The 18,149-nt window shown below is 53.2% G+C and overlaps 1 protein-coding gene across 1 annotated transcript; it reads right to left on the reverse strand.

The window, feature by feature from the left end:
* Nucleotides 1-1,024: 1,024 nt before the first annotated feature.
* On the reverse strand, nt 1,025-17,713 carry Rhbg (Rh family B glycoprotein). The gene is made up of 11 exons (XM_005331390.5): nt 17,592-17,713; nt 14,975-15,558; nt 8,607-8,793; nt 8,048-8,198; nt 7,786-7,933; nt 4,313-4,479; nt 3,895-4,032; nt 3,641-3,774; nt 2,611-2,732; nt 1,585-1,658; nt 1,025-1,460 (listed from the first exon to the last, which is right to left on the reverse strand). Exons 2-11 carry the CDS (start codon nt 15,159-15,161, stop codon nt 1,392-1,394), a joined length of 1,377 nt encoding a protein of 458 aa, XP_005331447.3. The 5' UTR covers nt 15,162-15,558; nt 17,592-17,713; the 3' UTR covers nt 1,025-1,391.
* Between the last annotated feature and the right edge of the window lie 436 nt (nt 17,714-18,149).

Below are 18,149 nucleotides of genomic sequence, written 5' to 3' on the forward strand. Positions count from 1 at the left end.
GGCTGGGCCAGGGCGGGGGCTACCCTATACTTAAATTGCCCTGGGAAGTCCTCTTTCAGACCTCTGTTGGAGCTTTTTGGCCAAGATGGGTGAACGTGCTGGGCCTCTACCCATGCGGAGCTGGGAGCCGAGACAGGGTGGAATGGGAGATGAGGTCTCAGCTCTCCCAAACTCGCTCCTTCTCTCCCAGCAGGGGCTGGCAGTGACAGAAGACCGTTTTGCAATCTCAGGTGTCAGTCTCCTGCCTCAGCCCAGGGATCTTCACCCCCAACACACCTACCCCAGCCATCAGGGGTCAGGGGAGGCTGGGGGACAGGAGGCAAGGTCCCTGGTTCAGTGTGGGGAAGGGGATGTCAGCGTACTGGAAGGACGGATTCTCTACAGGGTGAGAGTCTTGAAACCCCTGGCCTCTGCCTGACATGTAATGGGGAGAGAGTGGGAGCTCAAAAAAGGCCGGGGTATGAATTCTTGGTAGAGAACCACAGAATGGGAGGCATGAAGACGGCTTCTTCCTCTGCTGGATCTGGAGCGCCCCCTGGTGGTCGAATAACTTCAGGCTACAGGAGGCCCTGGCCCACCTTTCTTGTCCAGTGCCACAGAGCCCCGCGACCCAAGGCCCTTCCTGTCCTCACTCCTCAGTTTCAGGACAGAAACATAAGGTGGCACCTAGGTGATGGCTGCCTGCAGTTTCTGAGGGTTGGTGCCACATAGCTTAAGGGGAAGGCAATGCGTTCCCCCATGAGGGCCCCCTGGTCCTGCTCTGCTCAGAGGCCATCCCAGTTGAGGGTCAGAGTGGCAGCTGAGCTGTGCTGGAACAGACACAGGCTCTCCCTGTCCCTGGAGACACAAGCCCAGGCCAGGGCCCTGACTCTTAAGACGTGACCTCCTAGAAAGACTAATGGACCTGGGGAGGAAGGAGGTTTTCACCACGAGGATCTTTTCCTTCTTCTGGGTTCTAACGCTGTGAGTTAGAGGGCAGAGGAACTTCCCACGTGACCTCGGACACCAATAAAAGGAGTCAGAATCCTGGGTGAGGGTGGTGTTTATTACCCCAGGGCACTGAGCCTGGCCTAGGTATCACTGGAACTGTGTGACACTGGCCCAAAGGACTCACTTTGGCGTCTTCTACCCCATGTGCAGGCTGGTCAGGCAGTGGGGTGGGGCAGCTGGCCAGGCTTCCCCCACCCAGTTCCCTCCTGTCCCTCCACCCCCTCCAGACCTTCTAAAGGACATCTTCCGGGGTGTGTGTGTGTGTGTGTGTGGAGACGGGATGCTGGGGACCGATCCCAGGGTGTGGCACATGCTGAGCAAGTGCTTTACCACTAGCTACAGCCCCAGTCCCCGCCATCATCTTCTAAAAAGAGAATATCCTCTCAAGGGCTGGCAGCTGGTTAGGCCCGAGTGTCTGGTTCCTCCACAGTCAGGGGTCCCTGGGCTTCATTCTCATACTCCCCAGGCACCTGGAAGGCAGGAAGGGGGCCACGGGAGAGCTCCAGGGAGCTGCAGGCCACAGCTCGGGGCTGTGGGGAACACAGGAGGTCAGAGGGCATGAAGGCCTGGGGTCCAGGGCTGTGGCCGCCTCACCTCCCAGTAGATCTGGTCCTCAAAGCACTGAGAGTCTGGGGGGGCATCCAGGCAGGGCAGCCTCAGCAGGAGCCCTGGTGGCGGGAGGGAAGGACCCGTGAGGCTTCTCTAACCCCAGCCCCCAGGAGAGGCTGCCATTCAGCGCCCCAAGGGCACAAGGGGGCTGGAGGCCTGAGGTCAACCTGGCACCTGGCACAGGAAAACCACAGCTGCAGTTTTTGAGCACCTACTGATGTGCCATGTGCTTCCTGAGAAGTCACCACAGCCCTGTGCGGTGGATCTTACCCCTGCATTTCAGACAAGGTGACCAAGGCTCAGGGAAATTCAGCCACATGCTCAAGTCTGCAGTTGGTAAGGGGCTGACCAAATTATTATTCTGTCATGAGCCACTGCGTTTTCGGTGGCCTCCCACATAAGAGAAGCACAGAAAAGGAGCATGCTGTAAATCGGTTCTTAGATGAATGAACTGAACCTAGAGAATGAAAATCTTGGGGTGAGAGCAGGAAAGTGGGGATCCTGAATGAGGAATTATTTTTAAGGTCAGACATCGGGAAGGACTGCCTGAACTGGGACCAAGGGCTGTGTATCTCTATCCAAAGGTTTTTGTGAAACCTCCATTCTAATGGTGAGCAGGCCTCTTCCCTGCAGGTCTCTGCCTGGCGTTAGATGAGCCTGCCCCTGCTGGGCCTCAGCCTGAGGCTGGGCTGCCCTCTAGTGGCCCCAGGGAGCAGCACAAGGGAGCCAGCAGGACAAAAGGGAAACTCAGTGGCACCCAGCTCCCCAGCCTCCCTGACACCAGGAGGGAGCAAGAGCCATTTGTAATCCCCCGCTCTAAGGAGGTTACCCTGACCCTTCCACCTGACCTCTGGCATAAGTTGGACACTCAGTAAGTATCTGTGAGCAAATGAATTAAATGCCAGGGACAAGGGACTCAGTGGCCCTTCCTCCAGAGACTCCCTCTCCTGTTCTTGAGTCCTTGGAGCTCCTACCAGTGTCCCCCCACCACCACCATCCAAGACCACTCACCTCCAAGGCTCCCGCCCACAATGGCCAACACCAGTGTGACCAACAGGCCAAAGAGCTGATATATGGCCTGAGATTTGGCTGTGCGCTGGCCCTCGGCTATGAGTGGGAACACGCTCTCCAGGCTGCAGGGAGACCAGGTTGTGGAGAAGCAGGGGTGAGGGACAAGGATGCAGCAAGGATACAGGGCAGGTCCCATCGGTGGACAGCCCAGCAGCCAGAGGGCTTCCGGAAAGCCCCGTAGGCAGGCTAACCTCAGACCTTGGCTTAAGCAGGCCACAGCCTGCAACCCCGCCCCTCACATGGAACGGACACACACCTTTCAAGGCTCAGTCCAAGGTCATTCTTTCCCACCTCTCCTCTTAGTCCCGATGTGCAAAAACAGATCCCAAGGGTCATTATGTCTTACTGACCCTTTAATAACACTCCATATTCTTGAAATCATTTGTTTAATGACCTCCTGTTGCATTTGACCAGGACAGTGCCTGGATTGGTCTTTTTCACTCCAGTTTCCTTGGCTCCCATAATGTGAGTGGATGGGAGGGTGGGTGGATGAGGGGGTAGATAGATGGGTGAGTAGGTGGGTGGATGGGTGGGTAGGTGGATGGATGGATGGATGGATAGGTGGATGGGTGGATGGATGGATAGGTGGATGGATGGATGGATGGATGGATGGATGGATAGTTGGTGGGAAGGTGGGTGGATGGATGGATGGAGGGGTAGGTGGATGGCTGGATGGGTGAGTGGATAGATGGGTGGATGGATGGGTGGGTAGGTGAATGGATGGATGGAGGGGTAGGTGGATGGCTGGATGGGTGAGTGGATAAATGGGTGGATGGATAGTGGGTGGGTAGGTGGATGGATGGATGGATGGATGGAGGGGTAGGTGGATGGCTACATAGGTGAGTGGATAGATGGGTGGGTGGATGGGTGGGTAGACAGAGGATGGGTGGGTGAAAATAGACACAGAGGAACAGAGTGACAGAGGGCATTCCAGAGGGATAATGTCAGCTGTAGATTGGGGGAAACTCACCCATCTCCATAAGCATCGTGGGTGGCTAGTCCAGCCACCAGGACCCCCAGAAGGGCCCCCAGGACCCCCGGCATTCCATGGAGGTTGTGGACACCACATGTGTCTTGGATTTTGAGTTTGGATTCAAGGACGGGCTGAGGGAGGACAGGATAAATAATCAGACTCCTGTCCCCTCCCACCTCCACTCTGGGCCTGCTGGGGAGGTGGGAGGAAAGTGACACCATGCTCTGCCCAGGCCAGAGAGGCAGCTGTACCGTTAAGAACTTGTACCCCAGCGTGGAGACAGTCCCTGCCAAGAAACCAGCGGCTAGAGCCCCAAAGGGGGTCAGCATCATTTCGCCAGACGTCCCCACCACAACCCCTCCGGCCAGTGCTGCATTCTGAACGTGGACCTAAGGGAACAGGGAAGGACAGGACATTGGAGACTCTTTCAAATTATCCACCCACACTCAACACAACCCCCGTCCGCAAGACATCTACTGCTCTGGAAGTCCCTCTGCCATCTAACCTCTAACTCTCCTGCTTTCATAGTCTCCTATTCTGACCCCCCACCACCACCAGGGTGGATACAGCTCCCCTATGCTTGTTTCCATGGAGACTTCCCTGCAGAGTCTCTCTCTCTTCCCCCTGGTAGGTTGTCCCTCTGCCTCCCCCAAGGCCTTCTCCCCATACCATGTCCAGCCGCCCGTCCCCACTGATGAGGGCAGACAAAGCAAAAGTGCTGAGGGTGCTGGCCGTTAGGGAGTAGTACGTGTTGAGGGCTGTCCGATGCTGCGTGTCCCCCAGCGCAGTGGGTGCAGAGTTGAAGCTAGGCCAGAAGATCCACAGGAAGATGGTTCCTAAATGATGGGCAGCCAGGCAGAGTGAGAGGAAATGAAGGGCTCCCCCTCATGGTGGGAGACGGTTACTGCAGACAAGTCACCTACTCTGCAGCCTGTTTCCTCGGCAGGTGGGGCTGATAATACCTCCGCACCAAAGTGAGGATTCAAGGACATGGTGCAGATGAACACAGGCCATGGCCTAGCAGATACTAAGTGCTTGACAAGGGGCTGACGTGCAGTACATTGGTAAAGCTCGTGCCTAGTGCAATCCGCAGTACCACCTGCACCCCCAACCCTTAAAAAAAAAAAGAACTCAAAAAATGGTATCTATTAAAGGGTACTGGGAACTACCTGATTGCAAGCCACAGAGCATTGAGGTTTTATGATTGTTTTTTTTTTCTTTTTTGCCTTGTTGATACTGAGATTTGAACCCAGGGGCACTCTCCCACTGAGCTACATCCCCAGCCTTCTTTTTTCATTATTATTTTGAGACAGGGTTGCTCTAGATTGCCCAGGCTGGCCTTGAACCTGTGATTCTTCTGCCTCACGGGCTCCTGAGTAGCTGGGATTACGGGTGTGCCTATCTGAGTGTTTTGTTTTATTTTATTTATTTATTTATCTTTTTGATGGGGATTAAGGATTGAATTCACAGCCTCACACGTGCTAGGCTCACACATGCTAAGCAAGTACTTTACTACTGAGCCCCATGCCAGCCCGTTTTGTTTCATTTCATTTTATTATTATTTTTTTTTAAAGTATCAGAAAAGGAGAGGAGCTAGACACGGTGGCACATGCCTGTAATCCCAGCAACTCTCCCGGCTGAGGGAGGAGGATCATGAGTTCAAAGACAACCTTGGCAACTTAGCAAGGCCCTAAGCAACTCAGCGAAGCCTTGTCTCTAAATAAAATATTAAAAATGGCTGCGGGGGGGTTGTGCTTAGTTGTGTTAAGCATCTTTGTTACCAAAAAACAAAAACAAAACAAAAAAACAGAGGAGAATAAAGACCAAAGTTACTGCACATGGGGCATTATTCTGGGTGCCTTTATCAGGAAAACCATTTGTTTTAGAACCTCAGCCACCTCCTAGAGAAGGTGGACTGGGCATGGGCTGTCTGCTCAGTAATGGACATCCCGAGCCGAGCCTTTGGGGTAAGAATCACGTGTGAGGTTCATGGACCAGTCCTGCAGGGAGAGGGGGGAAGAGCCAAGGGACAAGGTGCGGGAGATGGCGGAGGCCCCGCACGGTGGGCCAGCCAGGTAAGCGGCTTCAGGACTGTCCCTTAGTCTTGAGGAGACTGCTGGGTGGAACTGCTCCCTGCAACCCCACAGACCTGGGTAAAATGGGCCACACTGACATGGGCTGTCTCTAATGGAGACTGGGGGGACGGTGGAGGCAGGGACCAGGGTCCTGCCTCAGTGACCTGCACGCTAACAGCCAGGAGGCAGAGATCTGAGGATGCCTGGGAATCCTGGGGTAGCCTTTGGACTTGAGGCCAAGCTTATCTGGGTCTCAAAGGTCAAGGAGATTGCAGCCCTCTGTTTCACAACAAACCCAGAGAGGGGCAAGAAATACAAAATACAAATATTTTGTTTTCAGTACTACAGATTGAACCCAGGTGTGTTTTACCACTGAACTACATCCTCAGCACCCCCACCCTGCCTTTTTTTTTGAGACAGGGTCTTGCTAATTTGCCCAGGCTAGCCTTGAACTTGTAATCCTCCTACTTGTTTCCTAAATTACTGGGATCATAGGCATGTATCTCTCAAAACAAGTCTTTTTTTTTTTTTCTTTTTATCTCTTTTTTTTTTTCTTTCTTTTTTTGTACCAGGGATTGAATCCAAGGGCACCCGACCACCGTGCCACATCCCTCAGTAGCTCAGGGATTGCTGAGGCTGGCTTTGAACTAACAATCCTCTGGTCCCAGGCCCCTGAGCCACTGGGATTACAGGCACCATGCCCAGCGCTTCAGTCTCTTTTTTTAATGTAAAAATAGGCACTGCAGGCCCTGTTCAGTGCCTTCTATGAAAAATAACATGGATGTCCTCTGCTGACCGCAGTTTGTAAATGCACAGAGAGGAACAGAGTTACAGGGCCCCCAGGCCAGCCCTGCCGCTCCCTGGGGGAAGCAAAGATTCCTCCTACCCTGCCTGACAGTGCAGGGGCTTGCAGGGAAGCTAGAGGGGAGAGCCCTCATGGGTGGAAGGCAGCAGCAGGGGCAGGCAGAGGTGGAGATCTGCAGGAAACCAGACCCCCTCCAATGCAGCTGAGCGGGAGCCAAGTACCGGGGAGGGTGAGGGAGCAGACTAGGGGGCTGTATCCCAGGATGAGGGTCTTGTTTCTAATGTGTGGTTGTGGGGGCCCTCGAAGATCTGAAGCAAGATGGAGGTGGATTTAGAAAGGCCCCTGGAAAACTGGGCACGGTGGGACATGACTGTAATCCAGCAACTCAGAGCCCGAGGTCGGAGGATCCCAATTCCAAACCAGCCTCAGCAATTTAGTGAGACCCTGTCTTAAAATTAAAAAGACTAGGGATGTAACTAAGTGGTAAAGGTGCCTTGGTTCAATCCCCAAAATAAATAAATAAATAAATAAATAAATAAATGGGACTAGGGGTGCAGCTCAACCCTTAGGTTCAATCTCTAGTACTGAAAAAAAAAAGACAAAAAAGGGGGCCCTTGGGATGGATCTGAGCCAAGTGGGTACCCCAGGTCTGAGTTCTAAGAATGTCATAAAACCATTAAGAATGATGAGCAGTTGGGCATGGTGGTGCACGCCTGTAATCCCAGCAACTCTTGAGGCTGAGGCAGGAGGATTGCAAGTTGGAGGCCAGCCTCAGCAACATAGTGAAGGCCTAAGGAACTAAGTGAAACGCTGCTCAAAATAAAAAATAAGAAGGGCTGGGGGTGTGACTCAGTGGTTAGGCATCCTTGGGGTTCTATTCCAGGAGTGCATGCACACACACACACACACACACACACACACACACAAAGACAAAGAACAGGCACTGGTGCATGCCTGTAATCCCAGTGACTTTGCAGGTTGAGGCAGGAGGATCACAAGTTCAAGGCCAGCAACTTAGAGAAACCCTGTCTCAAAACACAAATAGGGCTGGGGATGTGGCTCAGTGGTAGAGCAGCCGTGGGTTCAATCCCCAGTACTGAAATAAAAAGAGCAGATTCCAAGCTGGAAGAGTTCCCAGCTAGAAAGCCAAGGACCTTAGTTAGGCAGCACCCTAAGACTTCGCCTGGAGCTGGTCTCCTCCATCCCAGATCAGGGGGATCTGGAACCAGCCCCTGAATGGCATCCGTCACAGGAGGCCTCACCAATCATGGCAAAGAGGTCCGAATGGTAGATGGAGCCTTGGCGGTGCTTGCTCTTCTCCAGCTGGCGCCTGTAGAGGACCCTGGACAGGAACAGCCCGAAGTAGGCTCCAAAGGTATGGATAGTCATGGAGCCGCCCGCATCCCTCACCTGGGGAGGAGGAGCGCAGGTGGAGAGGCAGCCCGCCCCTGCCCGGCAGCTCGCCCAGCTCAGAGCCTGGCGCTGGCCACCCCAACACCCTCACCCATTCCTGCAGACTCTCACCCCCAGGAGGTTGAGGAGCACGAACTCGTTGATCCCGAACAGCGCCACCTCCAGCAGGGTCATGAGCAGCAGCTGCGCAGGCCCCGTCTTGCCCAGAACGGCCCCGAAGGAGATGAGCACGGAGGCCGCGCAGAAGTCGGCGTTGATCATGCTGGTGCGCGGGGGAGAGGGCGGGAGAGGGGCTTCGGGCACCGGCCGGGAGGGCCAGCGGGAGGCACCTCTCCCCTGGGTCCAAGGGAGGCCTCGCTCCTCCTTGTAGATTGGCCCACGAAGCCCACCAAGAACCAGAACCGCGCCCAGGGCGCCTCTCAACCCGCCCCTTTCAGCGAGGCCATCGCTGCCCCTAGGAGCGCTTGGGTCACAGCGGCCCCAAAATGTGAGCTGGGCTGGTCGTGGGTCAGGGATGGAAGGACACCAGGCAGGACACCTGGGGAAACCAACTGATGGGTCAGAAACAGGGCCAGGGACCGGTCTCCAAGGACAAGGGCTTAACTGTGTCTCTGGGGCAGGAGCCGCCCGGGGGGGACCCCAGAGCGCCGCTCCCTGCACCACTGCCCACCTCTCCACGCCGACATGGATGTGGCCGCCGTGGAAGGAGTGCAGGAAGCCCTGCACCAGGGTGGACCACTGCAGGGCCAGGGCGGCCAGGAGGAAGGTGAAGCCCACGCTGCTGAAGCCGTAGCGCTGCAGGAAGACCATGAGGAAGCCGAAGCCCACGAACACCATGGCGTGCACGTCCTGGAAGCCTGCGGGGGCCAGGGGCGGTGAACACCGCGGCGCCCGGGCCACCCCCATAAACCCATCGGCCACCCTGCCACTGCCCCTGGCTCCTACCAGCCAAGGCCGCCTTGAAGCGTGAAGTCACGCCTATAAAACTACCCAGGCGTGGCAGGGCCACCCAGCCCTGAGCCACCTGCCCAGAGCCGGCCAGCTTGGAGCAGTGGGACCCAGACCATCCCTGATGCCCCCATGTCAGAGCAAGGGACTAGAACCTTCTGCTCTGAGAATTTTCTCATTCTCTGCCCCTACTCATTTTATAGCTAACTAGTTGAAAGTCCAGTGTGCGCCCTGCTCTTTCCTGTAGCAGCCTGGGCCTCTCCAGGGCTCTAAATTCTCTTCCCCTTTGGTTTCTTTTCAACTCTATAGGTAAGTCCTTCTTGATTTCCGACCACCATGCCTATTCCTTTAGAATGTACAACTAAAAATAATCTGGTGACTAGCTTTAAATTGTTAACATAGATTACTGCAGAGAAAAGGAATTGAGGGAGGGGCAAGGCTGCTGTAACACACAACTTCAACAGAAAGAATCCCCTGGAGCTGTCTGATTTGGAGACAAGAGGAGGGAGGACCTTTTTATTTTTTTAGTGTGAGACAGGCTGTCCTCACTTTGCAATCCTTCTGCCTCAGCCTCCCAGGAGGCTGAGTTTACAGGTGTTCTCCAGATTTTACTCTTTTGGTTGTTTCTTTGTATAGTCTGAATATTTTAACTTTATAGATGAATGACTTGAACTTTCAGAGTACCAGTGGGTTTTCGGACAGGAAGATCGGGGGCCTCTTCTGTTCGCTTTCTATTCTGTATCTACCAGCATAAAAAGCTAAGCTAATAAAAATATATGCAGTGATATCAAAAATAAGAGAAATACAAATAATCATTAAGTAATTTGTATTAATTCATTCTGTTACCTCTTCCCCACATCAACTTCTAAATAGGGTTTGAAGCAACTTAGACATTTCCTCACCTCATCTGGTCCTATTTTCTTTATCTTGAGTCTGTCTGTGGAGATGTCAAGCTATACTTTTGGCTTTAATAATAATAATAATAATAAAACTAAAGAAAGAGTATCATAAGGGGCTGGGGATGTGGCTCAAGCAGTAGCTCGCTCGCCTGGCATGTGTGCGGCCCGGGTTCAATCCTCAGCACCACATACAAAGATGTTGTGTCTACCGAAAACTAAAAAATAAATAAATGTTAAAAATTCTCTCTCTCTCTCTCTGTCTCAAAAAAAATTAAAAAAAAAAGAAAGAGCATCATAAATGTTTTAAATATTCTTTAGGAAAATTCCACAATGACCTCATCCGATGGGTCACAGTCAAAATGCTGCCACACGCTGGTCTTGGTGGTACCTCCCAGCAGTTCAGGAGGCTGAGGCAGGAAGAGCAAAAGTTCAAAGCCAGCTTCAGCAACCTAGTGAGGCCCTGTCTCAAAATAAAAAATAAAAAGGGGTGGGATGTCCCTCAGCGGCTAAGCACCCCTAGGTTGAATCCCTGATTTAAAACAAAAATACAGGTACACAAAATTTATGTATAAATATACTGTATGAAATTACCTTCAGGCTATGTGTATAAAGGTATATATGAAACAAAGGAATTTCTTTAGACTTGAGTCACATCCCAAGATACTCTCCCCTCCATATATAATAAAATCCAAAACATCTTAGATCAGGCATATTCATCTTATACACATTTTCGTTGTAAGTGACCCTAAATCTCTTATAGAAAAATTAGATTATAATAGAAAAAAACAAATTTTTTTGTTTGCTTAATCTGAAGAGGTATCCACAAGCCGGAAAATTGTTATGGAATTTTATAATGCAATCAATAACTTCGAGAGAAGCTGACTTTTATGCTTTTTCATTTTTTTCTTTTGCAGTACTAGGACAGAACCCAGGCGCTTGCGCATGCTAAGCAAGGGCTCTACCACTGAGCTACATCTTCAGTCCTTTTTAAATTTTATTTTGAGACAGGGTCCTGCTAAGTTGCCCAGGTTGGCCTGGTACTTGTGATCCTCCTGCCTCAGCCTCCTGGGAGCTAGGGAGGTGTATCCACCACACCTGGGTTTTATGCTTTTTTAAAAGTGCTATATTTAATGTTGCATAAGAAATAGTTTTGTAAACAGGGGGTTGGGCCTGAGCTGGAACTGGAGGTCTGCAGCTTGGCTGCCAGTGCCGGTAGCCAAGGGAGTGAGGGGCTGGAGACCTCCTGGCCTCACTACGTCCCCAACCCTGCACTGCTTCTCCAGCCCCGCTGAGGTCACCCAGATCTCACAACCCAAAAGAAGGAAGCCACACGTAGACCTCAGCCTCCAGCCTAGTTTTCCTAAGCCTCGCAGCCTGATTTCTTTTCTCCTTGTACGAATAGTAGAGAGGAGGCCATGTCTGTTCTTGTTCCCAAGGACAAGATAATGGGGGGTGGGGCTCCAGCACATTCATATAAGAAACCCCTCCAGAACTTGTCTTGAACGGTGGCGAGGTTTAGAACTCCTTAGCCAGGCTTGTTTGGAATCATAACTCTTTCAACTGTAGTCTAAACATCAAGGAACACCCTCCCTGGGGGCTGTTCCAGACACAGCTTCTCCTTGAGCTCTGGTGGGTGAAGGGCTACTCTGGTTGAAGGCAGGAGGACAGATAAGGCCTCCCAACATTCCTTTCTGTGTGGGGTGGGGTGCAGCCTACCCCTCCCTAACCCAATCAACTTTTTTTTTTTTTCCCACCAGGGATTGAACCCAGGGGCACTCAACCACTGAGCCACATCCCCAGCTCTCTTTATTTTCTATTTTGAGACAGGGTCTTGCTAAGTTGCTTAGGGCCTCACTGAGTTGCCGAGGCTGGCCTTGAACCTGTGATCCTCCTGCCTCAGCCTCCCAAATTGCAGGGATTGCAGGTGTGCACCCAGCCCCAAGCAATCTTTGGTTAGAGAAGGTAAGAGGCCTCTAGAGCTTCGGATTGCTCTCCACCCTTCCCTTACTGCCTCTCCCCAACCCAGCTAGGTGACTCCTGACACAAAGATGAGGCAAGGTGACAAGTTAAAGCTGGGCCTTAAGCATCTGTCAAAGTCAGACTTAAATTCCAGCCTCCCCACCCACTGGCCACCCCCTGACCTGTGACTTTGGACAAAACACTTAGCCTCTCTTAAGCCTCTGTGACATCATCTATAAAGAGTGGATTTAAAAAGGTGTATACAAGGGAGTGGGGAGCAGGGAGGGAGGACCCAGGAGGCCAACTTGTACCATTTCCACTCCACCACACCTGCCCCCAGGAGATCAAGGAGCTGTATTCTCCCAGAAGAGGTCACAAGGCACTCTGGTCCTGGTCACATGACCCTATTCCCCCCTCCTTTTTTGAGGGGTACTGTTGGAACCCAGTGGTGCTCCACCTCTGAGCCATGTCCCCAGCCCTTATTTATTTTTTATTTTGACACAGGGTCTTCCCAAGTTGCTGAAGGTCTTGCTAAATTTCCTGGGCTGGCCTTGAACTTGCAATTCTCTTGCCTCCGCCTCCCGCAGCTGGGATTATAGACATGTGTCCTGGTGCCCTGCTTGCTCCCACCTATCCTAAATCCCTCTTCCCATAGGTAGGATCTCAGATATGTCTAAAGTTGTACTGGCTAAAATTAAAAAATAATAAAATTATAAAACAGATCATCCATATTGTTTTCTTTAATATTCATTTTTTTTAGTTGTAGTGGACACAATACCTTTATTTTATTTTTTTATTTTTATGTGGTGCTGAGGATGGAATCCAGGGCCTCGCAAGTGCTAGGCGAGCGCTCTGCGCTGAGCCCCAGCCCAGCCCCCATACTGCTTTCTTTCTCCTGTTCCTTCTGTGGCCTGTGCAGCCCTGGACTCCTTTCTTATTTTCCATCCTTAGTCCTGTGGACTGAGAGCCTGCAGGGTTGGGGAAAGGCTGTGGACGGGGATCCAGAGAACTGGTGCTAGACTGGCTCCTTTTGTAGCTTGCTGTGTGATCTCAGGCAGGTCCCTGGACCTCTCTGGCTCTCTCCCCACATCTGAGAGGGGTTGACCCGATAGGCTCTGAGGGCCCAGGTTACAGATACAAAGAGACCCCTGGGAGTGGACATGCCCTTGACATTGGCAGTCCTGCAGCTGACCAGCAGCTCAGGACTTTCTTTCATCAAAGCGGTGGTTACACCTCCCCCTGACCCTGACCCCTTCCCATGGACACTGGGACAGCTGAGAACCGGCTCTTCAAAGCCCCAGGCTCTAGGGACTTCACACCTCCCTCCTGCCTGACCTTCCCCCACTGCAAGGTCAAAGTCCACCAGAATGGAAACCTGGGGCAGAAAGAGAGGTAGGAATCCCGGGGCTGCTCTGCAGCCGTGTGTCATAGAAGAGCCCAGCACTGCAGCAGCCAGGGAGAGGGATGGATTCCAGGCAGAACTTAGGAACAGGCAGGGCTTCCAGCCTTGTGTGACATCTACAGGAGAAGCAAGTGGCGGGCCCATGGCAGACAGCCCCTCAGACTCCTCCTACCAGCTCCCATCTTTCTGGCCCATCTGTTTACCTTGTTTTCTTTCCTGTCCCCCCCCCGCCCCCCCGCCAGTATTGAGGATTGAACCGGGGTGCTCTACCTCTGGACACCCCCAGCCTTTTTATTTTATTCTGAGACAGGATCTCACTAAGTTCTGTAGCCTGGCCTTGAACTTGCCATCCTCCTGCCTCATTCTCCCAAATTGCTGGGATTACAGGTGCCACCAAGCCCAGCCGGGTCCCTGCTTTTGATCCCAGCTTCCATGGCTCATCTTTTCCAGTCGAGGCTGGGGACAAAATGTGGGGAGTGAGGAACCGTAGCCCCTTCTGCCTAGCGTGGCTGGGGGTCTGGTGGGTCATGCCCAAGTCCAAGCCTCCACCTGAGCCTGTCTATCCTCAGCATCGTGAACTTCATTTGACTGGGACTGGGTCAGGGTGAGGTGGGGACAGCCTGCCACCAGCACTGCATATAGAAAGTAGGGTAATAACAGCCTGGATGTTTTTATAGGAGACTGTCACATGCTGGGCTTGCTGGAGTTTAGAACCTTCACTCTGAGGTATCCTTCTTCCTGTTGCTCAGATGGGGAAAACTGAGTTTCAAAGAACTGCTCAAGCATTTGTGATGGAGTCTGGCAGGTCTTGTTTCCAAGTGGCTGAGGCCCTGAGTTACAAGGCAGGGTACCCAACATTAAGGGACAGGCTCCGTCCCCATCTAGGTGGTGAGGGGGGTTAACCGCCCCCTCTGAACCTTGTCAGTGGGCAAGTGGCCTGTGGTACAAGGAGCTTAGGATGCCTAAGCCTAGTTCCAGCTCTGTCACTCACAAGATGGGTGATGGGTAATGCCCTCCCATGCCTTCATTCCATGTCTGGGGTTACTGCTCTGTGGTTAGCTGATAGCTGCTTATGTCATTTTCTCTCTGGCTTAGAAAGGCCAATTTTGGGGTCCTGGGGAGAAACGCCCAAATCCCAACCACTCTTGGATGCTTCCAGGTGTGAAGGTTTCATACAAAATACCTGCCATGGGGCTGGGGCTGTGGCTCAGTGATAGAGCGCTCACCTAGCATGTAGCAGGCGCTGGGTTCAATCCTCAGCACCACATAAAAACAAATAAATAAAAGAAAGGTATTGTGTCCATCTACAACTGAAAATTATATATATATAAAATACCTGCCATTACTACCACCAACACCCCACCTCCCACCCTACCCCACCACTACACCTCCTGCCCAGCTAGATTCTCTTTCCTGTAGTGAGGGCAAAGCCCCTAGAACAGGCCAATTCTCTGGAACAGCCTAGCAAAGCCCAGTTAGGTCAAATGGGAAGTGGGGCAAGAGAATGGCTAAAAGTGGGGCTTTAGATCTGGATTCAAATCCCAACTCTCCTACTTCTTCCTGTGTGTCTCTGAATCGAATCACTTAACCTCTCTGAACCTCACCTTTGTCTCGTAGCCTAAATGGGCAGGCATGTGCCATCCTCAGCACAGTACCCGGAACCTGGCAGGCGCTAGAGAAAGGGTTATTTCCAATTAGAGAAAGGCCCCTTCGTCTCAGCGAGAGGCTTGCCCACCTAGGGACAGATCTGAGCACCCAAGAGCTCCCTCCCGAGACACCCAGGAGCGTGGAGGCTCTTCAGGTCCCCAACACGCCCTCGCCCGCACTCACTTGGGTAACGAAAGTAAAATTCATTGTTGGCGTAACTGTGGTTGCCCCAGTGCCAGCGGGCAGCGTCGGTTTCGTGGTTGTAGCGGACAAAGATGGCAAAGAGGATGATGGTGACAGCCTGGAGGAGGAGGCACAGCAGGGGCAGCTGCAGCCGCCGGCTCGCGACGCGGCGGGGAGATCCGGCCATGGGACAGAGGCTGTGAAGTCGCCAGCTGCGGCGGGACTCGCAGCGCGCGGCTCCGGGCAGACTGTGCCGGGAGGAGCCCGGCAGGTTTCGCCCGGCAGAAGCCCCACCCCGGGAGACCACGCCCCCTGGAGACCACGCCCCCTAGAGGCCCGCCCTCCGCGGCTCCAGGTGGGAGCCCGGAGCCAGAGCATCCCGCAGCCGGGGTCTGGGCCCACCGCTTGAGGTGGGCAAGGACTTGAGGTGGGTGTTCGGACCCCCCAGGTCCTCTCTGTCTTGGTCCAGTTGACTCTGCCGTTCTTGCGGCCAGGACAGGTCCTTGGAAGTGACCTTGTAAAGGCGCCCCGAGTTCTGCCCCGCTAGGGCACGGCTGTGCTGACCTGGTGGTGGTCCATCTTTACTGGAAAAAACAAAGATCGAGAATGGAGATTAACAGGCTCTCCAGGCAGGACTATTTACCAGGCTGGGCAATGGAGTCCCTTATCCTGTGCCAAGCCTCCCCTGCCTCCCCACCCCCAATCTGAACATCACCCAGTGCAGCAAGCTGAGGGTGGGGTTCGCACACTGAAACCTGCTCCCGGCCCTGCCCTGCGTGATGTGACAGTTCCTGGGCTGCCTCTGCAGCTGGAGAGAGGGAGGCTAGCTGGAAGGAGGGTCTTCTCTGTTAGGAGTTGAGTCTCTCTTTACACAAGCAAGATTTGCATCCCAGGGGTCCACAGGGAGGTGGCAGACGTTTACTGAGAGCGTGCTGTGACAGGAAATGAACCGGAGGGCTCCTTCCCCTAGGAGCCGCTGTCCAGCCCTGACATAGACTCTTAGAAAGGCGTGTGTGTGGGTGTGTTACTGGGATTGAACCCAGGAGTGCTCTACCATTGAGCTACACCCGGACCCCTTTTAAATTTTTATTTTGAGACAGGATCTTGCTAAATTGCCCTGACTGGCCTTGAACTTTGATTCTCCTGGTGTGTGACCCAGAGAAGTGCAAAGGCTGTGGGGGTCTAGGAGGAGGGGCTCAGAGCCCACAGGGGTGGGATAACAGAAGAAAGGAGATGGAGCATTGCTGGCCGCACAGCTGATGTTGGAAGGCAGTCTGGAAGGACAATCTTAGGAACTGGGCAAGGGAAGAAGGACGAGGGGACATTTCCAAGAAGTGAGAGCAGCAGAGACAGAAGTGTGTTCAGGAGCTGAGGCCTCAAAAGCCCGGCTAAAGCACATGACTTCCAGCCCTTGGGTGCTGAGCTACTGAAGGGCTCTAAGTAGGTGAGAGGCCCTGGCACTTACAGTCCATGAGAGGTCTGCCCCTTCTCAGGAATGTCCTTGAGCAGGGATAGTGACACAGTGGAGTTCTGGACCCTCTTCCTTTTCTCTCCTTTGCCCCTTCCCCCAGTTTACCTCTCCCCCTCCCCTCCTCCCCTCAGGGACTTGAGCCTCCAGTCTTGCTTGGATTTTGGAGGACAATCGGATTCTTTTTTTCTTTAATATTTACTTCTTAGTTGTAGTTGGACACAATATTTTTATTTTGTTTACTTATTTTTATGTGGTGCCGAGACTCGAACCCAGGGCCTTGCACATGCTAAGTGAGCGCTCCACGGCTGAGCCACAGCCCCAGCCTGACAAGTGGATTCTTCATTTCCGGTGTTCCTCACCTAAGTGCCCAACCAGGGCACACGAGGAAGCAGGGGTCAGCCTAGGTAGCTTGGCTTCCAGGGGCTCAATAGTCTATCTGGTCCTGGGTGGCCCCTCCCCAGAGACTTTCTATCTCTCCTTGGTCAGCAGGAAGGCTGTTTTCCGGCCCCCCTAGAGAAGCGGTGGGGAGGATGTCTGGTCATCAGCCTTTGGAGCATGATTCAGCATTTGGGGGCTCCTCCCAGGCCTAACCTTCTGCCCCAGAGACGTCCTGAGCCCCATTTGGAAGCCAGCTTGCTCTGGGCTGTCCCAGCAGGTTCTAGACAGGACCTAGGAGGGGAGGAGTCTTGAAAACCCGCAGAACCAGAGAACAGGGAGAAATGGACTGGGCCCTCCCAGCACCTGGGTGCTACCTCTCTGATTCTAGCTTCCTCCATTTCTGTCACACCTGCTGTCTCCCTTTGTCCCCCCCCCACCCCCAAACTGGAGATTGAACCCAGGAACACTCTACCCCTGAACTGCATCCTCAGCCCTTTTTGAGACAGTGTGTCGTTAAGTTGCTGAAGCTGGCCTCAAATTGGCCATCCTCCTGCCTCAGTCTCCCGATCACTGGGATCATGGGCATGTCCACAGTACCCAGCCATGCCCAGCTTGATCTTGCTATTTTAACAATCCATGGGTGCCAGCTAGTATCAGCCCTATTCCAGCAAAGAGCAAGAACCAGTTATGAGGGTGTCCACTCTCCCCCTACCCCCAAGGACGCCCCTGCCAGGCTGCTGCCTGGGAGGTCTACCCTGGATCACCTACCACTAAATGCCGTGGAGAGGTTCAGTCCACGTTTTCCTTTTGGATCACCAGCTTATGCCAGACCCTTGGTCCTCCCTTCCTGCCTTCTATGAGCTTGGTAGCCCTGACGTCACGGCGAGGGGCTCCTCCCTTCACTCCTCCCTCTATCCCAGGCCTCAGAGGGGATACTGCACCGCCAGCTCCCATCCTGACTGGTCTGCAGTCTGCCCAATCTTTGACCTTCTATCTCTGGTCACCTGTGACCAGCCCAGCACCTGAAGGGTAGCCAAAGGGAACTAGCGTGTGCTGCCTGGCCCGGCCAGGCTGCCCCTGGGACCAAGAAGCTGAGGTTACTGAGTAACTGGAGGTGGCTCAGAGCTGCTTCTACCAGGGTCACCTCTTTCCTGTTCCCAGCTTTCTTAGCTCAGGAATCCCCAAAGCCACTTGGCTCCTTTAGTTTCATTGATCCATCCCCAATGTTTACGGGAGAGAAAGCAGAATTTGCACCTGAGTCACTAAAGCATTTGCCATTGCTTCGTTGATTCGGTCCTTCCTTCCTTCCTTCCCGCGTCCCTCCCT

This window comes from Ictidomys tridecemlineatus, chromosome 11 (assembly GCF_052094955.1).
Source record: "Ictidomys tridecemlineatus isolate mIctTri1 chromosome 11, mIctTri1.hap1, whole genome shotgun sequence".
Taxonomy (NCBI): domain Eukaryota; kingdom Metazoa; phylum Chordata; class Mammalia; order Rodentia; family Sciuridae; genus Ictidomys; species Ictidomys tridecemlineatus.

Bases quoted from the DNA above. Each gene is read 5' to 3' on its own strand.
- Rhbg (XM_005331390.5), bottom strand. From the start codon at position 15,161: ATGGCCGGATCTCCCCGCCGCGTCGCGAGCCGGCGGCTGCAGCTGCCC. The intron at 7,934-8,047 runs GTGAGAGTCTGC...CCTCCTCCCCAG, and splicing joins TGCTCCTCAACCTCCTGGGG to GTGAGGGATGCGGGCGGCTC. The intron at 4,480-7,785 runs GTGAGGCCTCCT...CCCATCATTTAG, and splicing joins GGACCTCTTTGCCATGATTG to GAACCATCTTCCTGTGGATC.